The 16,797-nt window shown below is 41.4% G+C and overlaps 1 protein-coding gene across 3 annotated transcripts in view; it reads left to right on the top strand.

Moving 5' to 3' along the window:
* The window catches only part of dennd5b (DENN/MADD domain containing 5B), a 66,061-nt gene extending 50,177 nt beyond the window's left edge, over positions 1–15,884 (top strand). For 2 of the 3 annotated variants that reach the window (XM_084573582.1, XM_084573581.1), the window contains 12 exons: positions 1,493–1,645; positions 1,938–2,019; positions 2,110–2,191; positions 2,625–2,753; positions 4,767–4,888; positions 6,077–6,222; positions 7,760–7,878; positions 8,765–8,952; positions 9,514–9,596; positions 10,692–10,818; positions 11,109–11,283; positions 12,145–15,884. In XM_084573582.1, coding sequence (XP_084429708.1) covers positions 1,493–1,645; positions 1,938–2,019; positions 2,110–2,191; positions 2,625–2,753; positions 4,767–4,888; positions 6,077–6,222; positions 7,760–7,878; positions 8,765–8,952; positions 9,514–9,596; positions 10,692–10,818; positions 11,109–11,283; positions 12,145–12,328 — 1,590 coding nt within the window. In that variant the 3' untranslated portion in view covers positions 12,329–15,884. Of the gene's footprint in view, positions 1–1,492; positions 1,646–1,937; positions 2,020–2,109; positions 2,192–2,624; positions 2,754–4,766; positions 4,889–6,076; positions 6,223–7,307; positions 7,350–7,759; positions 7,879–8,764; positions 8,953–9,513; positions 9,597–10,691; positions 10,819–11,108; positions 11,284–12,144 lie in introns of all 3 variants that reach the window. The other variant, XM_084573583.1, reaches the window with a different exon arrangement.
* Positions 15,885–16,797: the final 913 nt, after the last annotated feature.

Raw genomic sequence — 16,797 nt, 5'->3', positions numbered from 1 at the left:
CAATAGACTGGCAACCTGTCCAGGGTGTACCCCAACTCTGTTAAAGCAGTGATCTGGAAATTAATTTAAAAAGATGATGAAAAGATGTCTTAAGATGTCTTAAAGATGAGCTGTTGTTATTCCCAACTACTACTATTTTACAGTGTGTTTACTTAGCAGAATCCATTACTGTGGAATCTGTCAATTGCAAATACAAATTTTTCGACTGTAGTTTCTAATGGGTAAACTAGGCTCACATCACAGGAGCTGCATTACTAATACCTAGGGGTGTGCCAAAATATCGATACTACGATATATCGTGTTATTTCGTCTTGCGGCACGTTATCGATACACTGACGTCAAATATCGATATTTAAACAATAAACATACAGCGGTTCTAAACAAATTCTCTCACAAAAACCTGCTACAATTTTGACACTACTTCAAGCCACCACATGATGGCGCTTAGCATGAATAAAAATGGGTGCTGCGGCCAAGGACGCTGAACATGTAAGCAGCCAATAAAACAAAGAAGAAGAAGTTAGCCGAAGAAGAAGAAAATGGCGGAAGGCGGTAGAGAAAGACTTGTGTATTTACCTCCGCTGTCAGCGGAGGAAAATAAAGGCCGGTCTCTAATAGTATATTTATTAGAACCATCTCGGCAGGTCAGGGTTTCGGCGGCACGGTGTGGGAGGATCCCCTCAGCGGGACCTCTCCCCGGCGTCGGCCGGCCCCCGCCGGGCGCATTTCCTCCGTGGCGGTGTGCCGCAACCGGCTCTGGGCCGGACCGGCGCGACTGCCGACCGGCAGCGGACTGTCCTCAGTGCGCTCTGACCGCGTCGCGCCGCTCATTTGTTGTTAATGTTCTGTATGCATACCATGTTATGGTAACTGTACGTTTTCAATAAATGAACCTAGTATTTTATAGGTTCAAATAGACACAAATCTTGTTTTTATTCATTCTACTGGTAGTTCGTTTTGCTCAAATAGAAATTGAGGCATGCCTCAATTCTAATTCATGCTTCTAATGCGAGGAGAAGAGTCCAACAATCTCCGTCATCAGACATCTGTGTGTCCCAGTGACCAGTGTACGGAACGTGTTTTTTCTACTGCAGGTGGCATAATCAGCTCTCAGAGGAGCTGTTTTCAGTTATCATAATGCACTGAAATGTACATTTTTTTTTGTGAATTTCTGTTAATAAATTCAGAATTTCTTCAGACACAGATATCGTGATGTATTGTGGATGAAATTTCTTGCAATATATCGATTATCGCAGAATCGCTGTATCGTGATATTATCGTTATCGTGGACAAAATATCGTGATAGTATCGTATCGCGAGGTACCTGGTGATACCCAGCCCTACTAATACCCAGCATTCATTGCACTCATATTGAGAAAATTCACTTCAAAAATGTATCATTATCTGCAATGGAGTACAGTTCTGTCCATTACAAGAAATCAGTAGGCACCTTCCGACCAATCAGAAGTTTTTGTCGTTGGTCCTTTTGCAGACCAAGCGTATGCTGGTGGAGAAGATGGGTCGAGAGGCGGTGGAGCTGGGCCATGGCGAGGCGAACATCACGGGGCTGGAGGAAAACACTCTGATCGCTAGTCTGTGTGACTTGCTGGAGAGGATCTGGAGTCACGGGCTGCAAGTCAAACAGGTCAGCACGGAAACAAAACTCTAGCTGCACGCATTCACTGACTGCTGCACATGTGTTGCATTGTTCTTAATCAAATTAGAGAGCAGAATCAAACCGCAGACGCATATTTGTACTGTCAGTATAAACACGCTGTGGTTTATCAGGTACTGGACCGCATTGAAAATTTAGGCTAAGAGATTACTGCTGAATGAATCCTCTTTGTGTGTGTAATCTGTCCCTTCATCAGCGAGTGCATTAGCCACTGTGTGTGTTCGTTGAGACTTTTGCTTTCTCACACACTGTGACCTTTCAGGGGAAGTCAGCCTTGTGGTCTCACCTAGTCCACTATCAGGCCCGCGAAGAGAAGCTGGAGCAGCAGCAGGCTGAGTTACCAGGTGATCAACACATTCATCAAAAGCCCTGCTTTCTTTGAATATTATCTGAGTGTTATCGAACCAATGATGTCCTGTACTTCTCTTCAACAGTGTCTCACGTTCCTGAGAGGAGGAGGTCTGATGGCTGTATAGCACTGCCTTCTCCACGTGTGTCTCTCGTTCAGGATATGAGGTACTGTTACAGGACGACGACATGTCAGAGATCCTTGGCACTATCCACCCCAATTTATAGTGACATGTGGTGTCATATAAAATAAAAAGAGTAGCAAGTATAAAATCTTGAATTGCTGGGCACCATATGTATTATTTCCTGTATACAACGATGTATCTAAATGTACATCAATTTCTTGTTGACAAGATGTAAAAACAGCTAATATTATATAGAAGTGGTGTGTGGTATTCATTAGAGACATAGCACACAGTCTGTGATTGAAAGGTCATCTGAGGAATTGTAGGAGATCACTGCCTGACATAAACCAAGACAAAGCAGGATGGAAACATGAACACATAGAATGTAATTACAATACTTTACTGGCTGCTCACGTTTTTTGCTTCACCTTACATGAAACATCTTCTTCTTGTCAATTTCCCATCTGTTTCTTCAGACACATCCAGAGTATGTCAGAGATTAAGACAGATGTGGGCCGAGCAAGAGCCTGGATCCGTCTGTCCCTGGAGAAGAAGGTGCTCTCACAGCACCTCAAACAGCTGCTGTCGCGACAAGCCTTAACAAAGTAAGATTGTTGGTAGATGAGACATCCATCTGTCAGATGAGGCAGTACTAAACTAGATATACCTTTGTATTTATTTGTCTGTTTTAAGGGATCATGATTTTAAACAAGGCCACAGAGAGAATGTCACCTTTGAGAGACAGGAGGAAAAAGGGAGGTGGGAGATGAGGGGAGTAGAGCATCAGAAGTAAAAATGATAACCTGATACATATAGGTGATGTAAGAGAAAGAATATTTGTTACTAGTTATAGAATACTTTGATGGGTATACAGTGTGCTCATGAAGTTATTGTTAAAATGATCACAAAGTGTACATTAATAGGCTGGCATCAAGTATGAATATGAAATGTACCATAAGTATATTGAAACAGCTCGGTAGGACTGGACAACGGTAAGCAATAAACACTGGGCAGGTTGGCTCAGACCATAATGCAGAAACACACAGCTTTGGAGCCAGAGACATTCATAGATTATACTTTATCTTGAAAAATTGAAATAGTCCAGCCAGAAATAACACTCGTCCACTATAACAGTTTCTCCAGTTGGATGCTTGGTTTATGTGTAAGTTAAAGGATATTTCCTGGTCTTCAGGGTTCACAGAAGCACCAAGGCTTTTCATTTATAAAGCAAAAAAAACAAACATGTCTCTAAAAATTAGCATAACCTAATCACAGCATTGCAGAAATTCCATTAAATCTCTTTCCATTAATGGCACAGAAGTTGGTGGCTGCTTTTATCAGACATTGAAAACTACACCGATTAGGCATAGCATTATGACCACCTTCCTAATATTGTGTAGGTGTCCCTTGTGCCTCCAAAACAGTTGTGACTCATCAGAGAATGGACATGAGTCTTCTGAGGGTGTCCTGTGGTGTCTAGTAACAGAATGTTGTTAGTGGGGGCCTTTGGGTCCTATGGGTTGAGGGGAGGGAGGGACCTCGGTGGATCATCCCACAGATACTTGATCTGGAGGCCAGGTCAACACCTTGTGCTGTTCTTCATGTTTTTTAAGTTGTTCCTAAAGGCTGTCAGGCTGCATCCTGCTGGGGATGGCTGCTGCTATCAAGGAGTGTCATTAGTATGGGGTGGGGGTGCCTGGTCTGGTCTAGGTGGGTGCTACATGTCTAAGTAACATCCACATGAATGCCAGGTCCAAAAGTTTCCCAGCAGATCATGAATTGTCACAAGATGGTCAATGTTATTTACTTCTGTCAGTGGTTTTAATGTTGAGACTGATCGGTGTAGGTGTGCATTTGCCAAGCTGGTAAGCCAAAAAAGTTTGAAAACAGTTCTTACTGCACACAAATCTCGCATTTCTGTGGCTTGCCTAAGTAAGCTAAGTAAGCAAAGCACTCTCTTTGACTCATTGTGGTTCACCATTTTTTAGACAAGGTCCAGCAACGAGCGCATTTAAGCTGCCCTCTCCACACAAAACCGAGATTTACACTTCCTCAGAAATGTTTACGAGTGTGTGTTTCGCTTTCACAGAGTAAAACACTTCAAAGGTCTATCAGTCTCTTTAACTTTCCCACCGCTAGTATAGAGCATTGCACATCCACAGCCACAAACCTTTAAATGGGAAGCATCTGGGAGAGTCTCTCAATTAAAAAGAGACTCAGGCTGGATCTGTTGCATGTGTTTGACAGGTTAAAATGAGACTACTAGATATTCATTTGATGTTTTGCATGCAAGAAGAATATTAATGAAAATGTTTTATTTAGGACAGTTTTAGGTGACACTTGAATGTTCTCTTGACACCAGGACCAATCAGAAGAAATAGGGACATAAATGAGTGAAATCCAACTGTAAACTGTTGCAGTAGACACTAAGTGAAATATCCTCTTTTTAGTACACACCCCAGAAATTTAGATTTTAAATGCTTTCTCCACCCAATGACCTCAGATCATCAAACTGATCTGTACAGACTTTTTGCTTTAACAGTAGGTATTGATCAGCAGAAGACGATGCATCATTTAACTGTATCTGATCCTAACTAGACCTGTCTGTGTGTCTACAGGAAGCTCTACAAGCGATACGCCTTCTTGCGCTGTGAAGAGGAGAAGGAGCAGTTCCTCTTCCACCTGCTCTCTCTAAACGCTGTCGACTACTTCTGCTTCACCAGCGTCTTCACCACCATTAGTGAGTTTACCATCAGCTACACATGACCTCTGACCTCTCTTCAGATGAGGGGTTTTACTGTTTATACATGAGAAGTCATTCAGACAAGTCCATGGAGTTGTTGAATTTTCAGTCCATCAGCCTCTCAGTTGCCCAGTAAGAAATCCACTTCATCTTATATTTTCAATGCCAACAACATTTCCAGGTATTCTTGTAATTGTGTGGTTTGCTGTCACCTGAAGACAAGCCTCTATAAGCCTGTCCTAGTAAATCTGTTTGGCAACGTTTCTAGGAAAAAGAACACCTGTGTGCTAAAGTTACCATCATGTAGTAACATGTACAGATAAAAGTAAAGGCTCTTAACCTGGTACCTGAGGAACTACATGCTTAATTGAAATGCAATTGGAGTGTTAAAGGAGATTCTAAGAATGAATGGGCCACACACCACCTGCCGAGTACCTCAAGCATTTCATGCTGCCAGAGAACACCTTGTTCATCGTTTGTTATTTGGTTGATGTCAGTGCTGATCAATGGCTGGCTGCACTATTAGTATGAATAAAGCATTAGAGTAGATGTACAATATAATCAATGATTCAGAGCACAATGTATTATTCAGCTCCGTGAGTGCACATACCAATGAATTAAAAACCTAAAAAAAAAATGGACTAGCCAGTAGCTTCTTTGGTTCTAAATGGCTGGTGGGGAGCTTAGGTTTTTATCAGGAACATCTGTGAACTCACTTGAAACTCACATGACTAGGGTCTGTTAACAACCTAATACTCATTTGAAGGAACTGAAGGAATTTGTTTCTTTCCTTCGAGGAGTGGTACTCTAACTACACATTAATGGCCAAATACTCCAGACTCAAAGTGTGAATCAGGGTGAAACTTCTTGGGGAAAAGATTTGGTAGATAAATTATGTTTAAGTCCACCTCTCCTTTGTTTTGGGTTATACAATGACCTGGATGACCGAGAATCTTCACAGACAAATGAAAATGCAGTACATGCTGGCGTTTACGCAAGCATGGCAAGGATCTAGTCTCCTCTCTTGTACTATCAGATCAGTTGTGTTTCCTATTCTGCTACCTCTCACTGCAGTGTGTTTGGCCTCAGTCTTGATTTGAGAATTTAACTGACCCAGTTAGGGGAGTTACACTGAGTCAACGTGAGATGACGTTTATTTCTCCGATGTGTTGTTCGTCCCTGCAGTGATCCCATACCGAGTTGTCATCATCCCCATCAAGAAGCTGAGCAATGCCATGACCACCTCCAACCCCTGGGTGTGTGTGTCGGGGGAGCTGGGAGACTCGGGGATCATGCAGATCCCCAAGAATGTCCTGGAGATGACCTTTGACGTAAGTGCTGTGACCTTTGCCCTTGCAGCAGCTGAGCATGCAGTCAGTCACAGAGTTGTTGTGTGCAGGCATCAAGTTTGTTTTTTCCTCTATTTGGAATGGGGTTTTTTTCACTTCCTGTCACTCTCACTTGACTGCCTTGAACCGATTCTGCATGCTAAGGTGTGGGAACACCTTATTTAACAGAGCAACACGGAGAATTTTACTCGCATTCACTAGAAATCTGATAAAGAGAAAGTAAAGAGGATTTCCTGTTGTTCATATTTACTGTCAAAAGTTATGTTCCATGACCTCAAGGTTTAAAAATTATGTAATGACTGTGGAAAAAAAACAGTCTGCAACTTGTGGTCACCTTGGCTGCCCCCATCAAACCAATGTCCACAACTAGCTCCAGTTCCATAGCCTTGGTTGTTTGTGTTCTCTACAAGTATCGCAATGGATCCATCACAATGGAATTTGAAGAAAAGTTACCAAGAGGTACATGCATTTAAAAGTTTCAAGCTTGCTTCATGGGTTGCCTCAGCGCTGCAGAGCTCCAGATTCTGGAGACATATAAGAATCAGGAGAAAAACGTGGCCACGACCACATCTCTTTTTGAGAAAGACCAGCCAGTACCATCAACTCTATTCACATCTTAAAAATATTTCGTTTTTTTCCCTTATTTTGAAAGTTAAGAATTTCTACTTTTACAAAAATAAATAATCCACTAACATTTCAGTTTAAGTACAACCCCTGCTTGCAGATATTCAAAAACTCATTGATATCCAAGTCTTTCACACCTAGCTAAAAGTTAAAATGTGTGTTACCAGATGTGACCATAAGCAGCGTGTATGAATTCTGTGCAGTCTGATCTAACGCACCGTAGACCGAGATTGTCATCTAGTAGAAGACACTGTGACTTCCTGCTGTCCTCCTCTCACACCGCATGTCTGTTTGGGTGCACGTTTGAGCTGTTTTCTCTGTGTGCATGAAGGATAATGATCTTTTTTATTTCTTGCTTGATTTTTTTTGGTTCTGTGATTTCCATTCTGCCGTTTTTCATCGTCCATTTGTCGTGTCTTAATAAGTGTTTCCATCTCCCTCAGTCGGCTTTCAGGTCTCACACGCACATCTCCGCTGTGTTCAAGGTTAGATGAAGTCCCTGCTCCACCCCTTCCATTTCCCATCACCTCCCTCTGTGTCGGGAAAAGCTTGTTTCCCAGTTGTCTGTTTCCCATGTAGGGAATGTAGCCTCATCTTAGTTTGACCTTGGTGATAGTTGGTCTGTCATCCTGCTACCACTGCTGCTAGTATCAGGCTCTTCACCACTGAATCTGCCTCACTACATACTCTGTTTGTGATAGATCGATAACTGTAGTGATAGAAAACTACTCTAAGAAAAGCCAGTGTACGTGTTATTTGTAAAATGTGGGAGGTTCATTTCAGTGCATGCTCAGAATATTCTCATTTGAATCTAGATTTAATGTTGCAGGTTGTATTACATCAAATCTACTTTGCATTTACTAAGATATTTTGTCTGCTGTGTGTTTGTGTTCAGTGTCAGAACCTGGGGAAGCTGACCACGGTGCAGCTGGGTCACGACAACGCTGGCCTTCTGGCTAAATGGCTGGTGGACTGTGTCATGGTGCGCAATGAGATCACAGGACACACCTACAGGTGAGCGAGGGGGTTCCAGTGTTTTGTTCTTTTACTCTTGTCATTTACATTTAAGGGATTTCTCCTGAATTAAATAGACTATGGATCAGAATCTGATTTTGCTTACATTTTCTCAATGAAACACTGACGTTTTAAAATGTCAAAACATATATATTCAGGTTGCCTTCATTTACATTTAGATGAGATGTCATTAAGGACAATTGATTCTGTCTAAAAATCAAACCAACTCCCAGCCAATCAAGTTGTTCTTCATTGGTCATTTGCCATAAAAGCCCAAAATTACAGGGAGCGTTCCATTATATGGGCATTTCTGAATATGGGTTCTTATCTGTACTTGTCTTCTTGTGAAGACATCATCAGTCGAAGCCCAAGTACTGTTCCAGTTCAAAGTACCATCTTACAAAGAATAAAAACAGTCCAGATAGCCAGATGTGTTCTTGTCCTGCCCATTTAATGGAGGATGCAACAGGGGATAACTTTTACAGAATCAGGTCATCCAAATATCCCAGTTGACATAGTTGGCATGGATAAATGCCCCAAACTGTATGTACAAACTAAGATGTAATCAGAACAATATAAAAAAAATTATTTATTTTATCAACGTGCTAGTTCAAGGTGAAAACCATTTCACACTTACATTTGACTACTTAGAATAATTCACCAGTCACACCATGACATTTATATACACCATTTAGTCAGTGTCCATGCATTTAAAGGGGGCTGGGTGTTGCTGTGACTCATTTAACACTGCACATGATGTTTGTAGTAAAATATAGAATGATTCTACAGACAAACACGACAAGAACATAAAGTAAAACGTATGTATAAATAGATTCAGGGCATGAGAAGCAGATCCCTGTAAACAGTACTTTGTCGTTTCGTTCAGGTTCCCTTGTGGTCGATGGCTCGGGAAGGGTGTGGATGACGGCAGCCTGGAGAGGGTCCTGATCGGTGAGCTGGTGTTGCCCAGCGGGGAGGAGGATTCTGGGAGGGGTTGCCGTACGCCTCCTCTGCAGCGCTCGCCCTCCCAGGTCAGGCGCATCAGTATCACATCACTGACCGGACGAGGACCCAGTAAGTATCTGTTGGGATTCACAGGGCTGGGAACTGCTTAGTACATAGTGTTCCTCATCTCTGATGGGAGTTGATTCACAGAGAAGCTCTATGAAATGTTTTCAATGGGTAGGAATTTGTCTTCAGTTGGATCAAAACACCCTTAGAAATAGACATAAAATACATTTAATGTTAATTCTTAACCCCTTTTTGCAGCAGCTGATTCACCCCGATACAGATTACAGTTTGCAACATTACATCACATACTGAGAATAAAAACATTTTCACATATTTATCCTTAGAAGAGTGTAAGAATTCATGGATGATGTGGATGCTTTTTTTAATGGGGAACTTGTTTCAAATGTAAAGAAGTTGCAGACGGGGTCAAATTTCAAAGCAGTCCCTCACATTCCAAGGAAAAAGGGGTCATGACTTTAGGGAAGCTACAGGCATGTTAAGTGTGTCATGTAGAATTGAACACACTAGTAAGGTGATGCTCCTAGTGTTGAGTTGTTCCTGAGGCTGACAGAGGTCAGAGGTCTGTATGAAGATGTGCTGATGTCCTCGTTTTCCTGATTCCAGAACCGACTTCAGGCCAAATCCAAGATGCCATCGGGGAGGCGGTGAATATCATCATCAAACACTTCCACAAGCCAGAGAAAGAGGTTAGTGACTGATTGGAGTCTCTATAGTGTCTGAATTCCACTGTTTGAAAAAGAATAGATTCATCTTCTATACACATGTTGTGTAGTGTGTCTAAAGAGTGTAGATTGTATGGGCTCTGTCTCTGTGAGAGACGGTGTTCGTTGTGTTTTAGTCAGTAAAGTGGTGCTTGATGGCTGGTTTAATGGAAGTCTTGGTGCCACAGCAGAGGGAACAGTACAAATGTACAAATGGCTCAGGGCACATTTATCAATCATCCTTTAAGTGCCCTCTGTCAATGGAGAGTGATGCATACAGCCTTGACAGAGGCCATCAACCACACTGTTCTAGTTTCCTGTGGCTCATTCTTCTCAAAGGGCTGCACTAACTAGGTAACATTAGCATCTGATGGTCAACTGAAGGGACAGATTCATGTTTAGAGGTACTGTACTGTTCTAAAGCTTTTCCATAGATAAATTAGGAGAAAATAAGAGTCGTTTAGGCCTTAAATCCTTTAGATCTTGGAGTAATTTACTGTGAGAGCTGGACACATGGATGACCCTTCCTCTTGACTGTCTTGTACTCCTTCCACACTTATCATTTCAGATGGAAATAATTAGTAACTGCTAGCTGTCTAGATTGCCACATATCTCAAATACCATGCCAAATGAATGCCAAGGTGGCAGCATCCATTTCTCAGGGAGTTTGGCTTCACTCTGAGGGGCCTTTCATTATCACCATCTTTATATACATAGTCTCCAGAGTTGGCTGAGCTAAAAGAGAATACTTTGTTAATTAGGTGGACACAAATACAACTCTGAGTGCCATTATTGCTTGATACGTGATGTGGCACCCACAAACAGTGAGAGAATTAAAAAAAATATAGGTATTGTTATTGGATTATGGGAAATTTAAACTAGTGTAATGGAGCATGATACGGTCTCTCCAGAGGGCCACAACTTTATAGAAGTACTATACTTTATCTGACTTTAATCAACAGGAAGAAGAAGAATTCTTCACACATTTTGCTATGTGCGCTCTTCCATCATTTATCATCACTGAACTCTGCTCACTGCTCATTTCTGCCAGTTCCACATGTTGTTGTGTTCTCCCTGCAGAGAGGTAACCTGACCATCCTGCTCTGTGGAGAGAACAGTTTGGTCGCAGCTCTGGAGCAGTTCTTCCATCACGGCTTCAAGTCAGCCCGGCTCTTCCAGAAGACCGTGTTTGTGTGGGACTTTGTGGGTGAGTGTGGAGCTTCAGCACCCTCTGCTGCTCTTCAGGAGAATGGTGTTATTTTGCTTTTTTTTTTTACTGGGTTTAATGGGTCCTTTTTGTTAGAAATTATTTTGGTGTAATAGTTTTCTGATTTACTGCTAAAGAATATTTTTTTGCAATCTAATATTAATAGTGAGATGGGGAGCAGGGTTTTCACTGTTCGTTAGTCTGGTAAAGCACAGAGGGGGGACGTAAAAGGAAACTGATGTACACACCAACTCCTGTCTGAGTGTATAATTTCACCACTCACTCTACAGAGAAGGCCATTGCCTACATGGAGTCAGCTGACCAGATGGGAGACCTTCAGGAGACCGCAGAGCCCCTGGGGATGACCTGTCAATCACTGTGTCGATATGTCAATGCAATCAACTCCACTCCCAGGAACATTGGCAAGGATGGGAAGTTCCAGTTGCTGGTCTGCCTTGGTGCCAGGTCAGTGTCAGGAGAAAGAATGAATCCAAGGCCCTGCTCAGACCTTGGATTAACATCCATAGAGCACACGTATGAACACACCCAAGACACACTGAGGACGCATTTGGAGGTGGTCTAGGATTCATTTGCCACATTCCTTTGGTAGTGTGAACACACAGTGCATCCTGAGTCACGTTAAAGACCGCCTACTCAGCAGGGGTGCAATTGCATAAGCGTTTTGACTCATTCATTCAGAAAAAACATACAATTGCTAATAAATGATCAACTGAAAAGGAGAAAGCCCTGTAAGTGATATGTGTTCATTAAGCTATATTCCCTGTCTTTGTCGCTGCTAACTAATCAAATAATCAGCAAAACTAAACAAGAATGAACTAAGTCATTTATTTAATGTGAGTACAGTGTGTGTGATTCCATCGTTAAACAAAACAGTAAAATGCCATGTGGTTAGTTACTGATTCAATCACGTTGATGTTTAAGGAGCTGCCAGGGCCCACTTACGTATTAAATTTGTTTATTACCATAGATTTGATTGATTGCCTTCTTCAAACAGTATGGAAGTTTTTAAGGTTCAGTTAAAATCTGAGCTCTGGTGGGTCAGGGCAGTGATCAGTAAATAAATGTGTGTGATTTCAGTGAGTGAAAGAGCTTATTCCACAATATCTATCATTTCCCATGTCAGCACCTGTTCATGGTTCTGATACAGCGGTAGCTAGAGATCCATTAGCCCCAAATGATGTTGCATACAGAGCACGAAACTGAGATTGGATCTCTTCTGTTCATTTTTCATTATGGAATGAACAGCAAATGTTTTAGTGTGGACTCTAAATCATGATACATTTCCTCTCTCTGTTCTCTGTGCAGAGACCGCCTGCTGCCCCAATGGCTCCCCCTACTGGTTGAGTGCCCTGTCATCCTGAGAATGTATGAGGACACGGCCCTACTCAGAGACCGCGCTACTGTCAACTCCCTCATTGCTGTCCTTGAGACGCTGCACGACTTCCCTATCACACTGGAAGCATCCCTGGTCAAAGGCATCGATCTTTAGCTCCGAGGAGGGACCACCGTGCTGCTCCACGTTCTCCTGCAACCCCACCCCCTATTCCTCAGGATTAGAGACAAACGACGAGGGATGGAGGAAATAAAATGAACCAAGTTCCACAGCTTCATGTGAAAATCATCAGGGCTTTGGATCAACCACAAGCTTGGATGCAATATTTTTATTCCACTTCTGGCTCTGAAAGACTTTTTAATGAAATGACTGGACCAGAGATTTATCATTTTCAGTAACTACAAATCCCGAATATTTTGCATCACTGTGTACATGTGTTTTCAAAACATAGCATCGGGTTTTAGATTGTCTTCCTACCTTGCAGGTAGCCTTTGTTTTCAACTCAATTCAGTATTCAAATCTCTACTGTTCAGTACTTCCCTACTCTGTCTCCAGCTCAAAAAGACTCATTTCCTAAAACACCTTCAAAAGTTGTTTTGTTGGGGACTATTTTCAGCAGCAAATCAACCCATTGTGCTGTGCTTTAGTTTCAGGCAGATATATCAAATGGGATGTGTTTATTGTTAGTTTGGGTCAACATTATAGAATATCATTATCCTTTAAAACACACCAACAAAGAGCAAATTCAACACAGTGAGGATTACTTGATGAACAGCAAGTCATCATTTCTGACATATAATTTTCATAGTGTACCAAAATGAAGGAAAACAATGGCTGTCTGAGAGAAAGGAAGTTGGTCTATAAATTTAAAGCGTGCTTTGGAACATCTCCAAATATAACCTGCTGATATGACGGGTGAAAGAAATCGTAGCAGTGGCATTTTCCTGTGTGGTTGCTGTGTGTAGCATCTAGGGAAGTTCTCCTTCCTCGCCTGCAACTAGTGGTTATAGTACCACCAACCCCTAGCTAGCATTAGCATTAGCATTAGCATTATCCAGCATGCCTAGTAGTGTGCCTAGTGTGGGAAGAAAAGACGACCTCAGTCACTGACTGGAACAAGGATCGTTACGATGGTGATGGACTCCACCGGCTGTGGGCGGCTGTGGCTCAGTAGGTAGAGCAGGTCGTCCACCAGAGGGTTAGTGGTTCGATCCCTGGAATGCCGAAGTGTCCTTGAGCAAGACACTGAATCCAGTTGCTCCCAGTGCATGTCACTGGTGTGTGAATGTGTGTGTGCTTGTGTGAGCGAATGGGTAGATGTGTCTGTGACTGTAAAGCGCTTTGAGTACCAATAGGTAGAAAAGCACTTTATAAAAACAACACCATTTACCACGTTCAGTTCTGAGCAGTCAGCATCTCTGCGTGTTTCACTTTCTACTCGTTGCATGATTTCTTAACAGTCTGCCGATTGCATCACTGTAGCTTAAACACAACATACTACACAATCTGAACTCAAGCTCCATTCAACCGCACTTCGTGCTTTGATGGAGCTTCATCATATGACTGGAGAAGGGAACTTTGTGGCTGAAAGCTCTCGCAAAAGCCTGTGAGCTCTGAGAGGTTCACACAAACCAGCAACGATTTTTAATCAGTGTAGTGAACACTGGAATATATTTTAGCACTGTGCTGCACCATTCATGTCAAACGGAAGAGGTGAAATCCAGAACATTTCAGTTGTTAGATACTGAAATAAGAGGCAGGGAATCTGGATACACTGAATGCCATGAAATCTCTCTTTATACCTACATTTGTAGTTTGTCGTTTCATGCTCCACAGTATGACGTGAGCACAAATGTTACATTTTGCAACATTTTCTAACCGTATGCAGCAGTAGATAACAGTTACAGATTGATTTAGAGTTTTTTTGAAAGGAATAGTTGAGGGTTATAAGTTAATATAGTCACAGGTTCCGCTCTCCTGAGAAGACTAAGTCTCTGGATGTGGGTAGTTTTGTAGTTTTGGTAAATGGCATAAATGGCTTTGTATCCATCCACCCACTCTGCCCAGCATCCTGGAAATGACTCTAGGAAGACCAGCCAACAAATAGTTCTAATGTTACTGGACAAAACAACATTTTGTAAATAATCTTTAAATCATCATCTTTAAAATGATCTCTATGGATATTTTTAAGCTTGCGTTGCGCCAGGCTAGCTGTTTCCCCATACTTTCTTTTAGCTGCTTAGCTAAGCTAACGGTATTAGCATTAGTTTAAACCAACATCAGTCTCTTAATACTTTCTCCCCTCCTGACACTGACCTTTAAACACAGCTCACAGATACACAGTTTAATTTCCTGAGAGAGTTTAGTTTTTAGGAATCTTAACTGAATCAGGGAAATGGGGATTTTGTTGAGGGTTAGGGTTTTCAGTGGGGCTTTAATCCACAGCCGGTTCAACAGTGGTCATACACCGCACTGGTGCATCTATTTATGAGGGCTTTTTTGTTTTGTTCTGCTTCAGTTCACTGCTGACTTTGCTCTTTATGTGGGATCTGCTGACAATAAGAAAAAAATGGTTGTCCTGTAATCATTTCAAGAAGTATCCAGTAGAACGGAGCATAAAATGGTTGCATTTTTGTTACAAGAAAACTGTTAACTCCCATATTACTGAATGCAGCATGAAGGATAAAACAGGAAGTTACTTTTTATATAAGATGTGAGAGATTTCAGTTCAGTCTCCATATCTTCCAAACACACACAAACTGCATACATTTTTTGCAGCAGCCAACAGAGATGTATAGGAACGATTCTTTTTTCTTTTAAAATATTTTATTACCTCTTGAACTTTGACCGCATGAGAGATTTTGCCACTTCTTCCACTTACTGCCATGTGAATGAATGCTTTCTGGTGTAAATATTGTCATTAGTGCATGCTGACATTTAGCCTCAGGTGTACTAACATGACCCTCTCATGAATTATACATGGTTTTTATTGAGAGGGCAAAAAGAACAGCTCCCTACATTGGTCTGTATTTCTGCTGATTCCAGTATTGAGTCTGTGAAGGACACATGGTCCATCATGGTTTGCTTTGAATGTCTTGATTTTTAGTATTTATTAATTTAATAACTGTGGCGAGCCGTTGGCTGCACTTGGTTTTAAGGTCGATAAAGCCTGTGGAATGTGTTTAAAGCTGTAACCACTATTTCCATGTGTTTTTTTTTTTTTTTTAACCACCTGTGCCCCTGATGCCTCACCTGCAGGACTCTCCACAGCTGCTCAGTAACTGATTCCTCTGCCTTGTCCTGGATTTGTACAGACTGTTAAATTGTGGCTACAGGGTAGACTTGTGGATGAGGACATGGACCTAGACTAATGTACACATTACACACTGGACTGATGATCCAGACAGTTCTGTTAACCCTGTCTGGATCTGCTACTGACAGCCATCTAAGGCAGCAGCCTGCGGTCTGCCCCTCATTTGACATCATGTGACAATTATTTTCTTGTTGTTGTTGGACTGACTACTCTGTTCTGATATTTATTATGACTACTTCAATAAAACACCCAGTGTGTTAAAAATGTAAAATGTTCTTGTTTGAATTTCTACATGTGCTCTATGCAGTGGTGAGAAAAGTGCTCACTGCTAGGTAAGACATCAGATGAAATATTAAACTATTAGAAATGAATGTACTTAAATGTTACACTTATGTAATTTTATTGTTCTCATGACTGTTTTCATTATGAATTCATCTGTTTATAGTTTTATTGGCTGGTCTTGAATAGAGAAAAATCACCAAAAGTGACAGATAAAACAACTTTATATGTCTTATAATAACACAAGTCCAAACAAAGATGGCATCCAGTAAACCAAACGCAAGACAAAACTCAGAAAAGGGGAACAACAAGGAGATGAACAGAAATACAAGGGATCATGAACAGGTAATCCAGACATAGAGAACAGCTGAATGAACAGAACAAGCAGGTAACTCAACAGATGACAAAAAACAAAGGGAACAACAGACTTATATGCACACACTGAGGCTAATGGGGCACAGGTGAGACTATTGAGGGTGGAGGAACCAATCAAACAATCAGTGGAGGGAACACAGGAAGTAAAGCAAGACACAAAACAGTCAAGGAAGAAACTTACAAAATAGAAACAGGAAATGCAAAGAAAACCAAACGGGAATACAGAAAATGTTTAAAAGACAATACCATGACAAGAAAAGCAGGTAAATAGTTGTTTCATTTCAACTGCAACACATTACAAGAAACATATACATATAGTACATGTTTATCAGTAACTAACTTTTAGATTCCAATGGAGTCATAATGATATTGGGACATTTCTTATGAGATTCAACACTGACAGATAAAAACGGATTTTCTTTATTTAATAGCAAATCTGTGTTGGAGAGAACACCTACCTCCGTATACAACTACCTTGTGAATGGTCTATTTATATATTATTTTATTATATATAATTCTCCAAAAGCACAGAAAACCTAGAAAATGCTCTAGGTTGCATAACGAAAATAAAGTTCATGTTCAAATATTTTATACACTTTATAATATATTTGTTCAATGCTGCGCCTCCTCCTGGCAGCTTCCTTCTCCATCAACAGCT

This window comes from Chelon labrosus (genome assembly GCF_963514085.1).
Source record: "Chelon labrosus genome assembly, chromosome: 23".
Classification (NCBI taxonomy): Eukaryota; Metazoa; Chordata; class Actinopteri; order Mugiliformes; family Mugilidae; genus Chelon; species Chelon labrosus.
The sequence above is the reverse complement of the archived record's forward strand: the minus strand, read 5'-3'. Positions and strand labels throughout refer to the sequence as shown.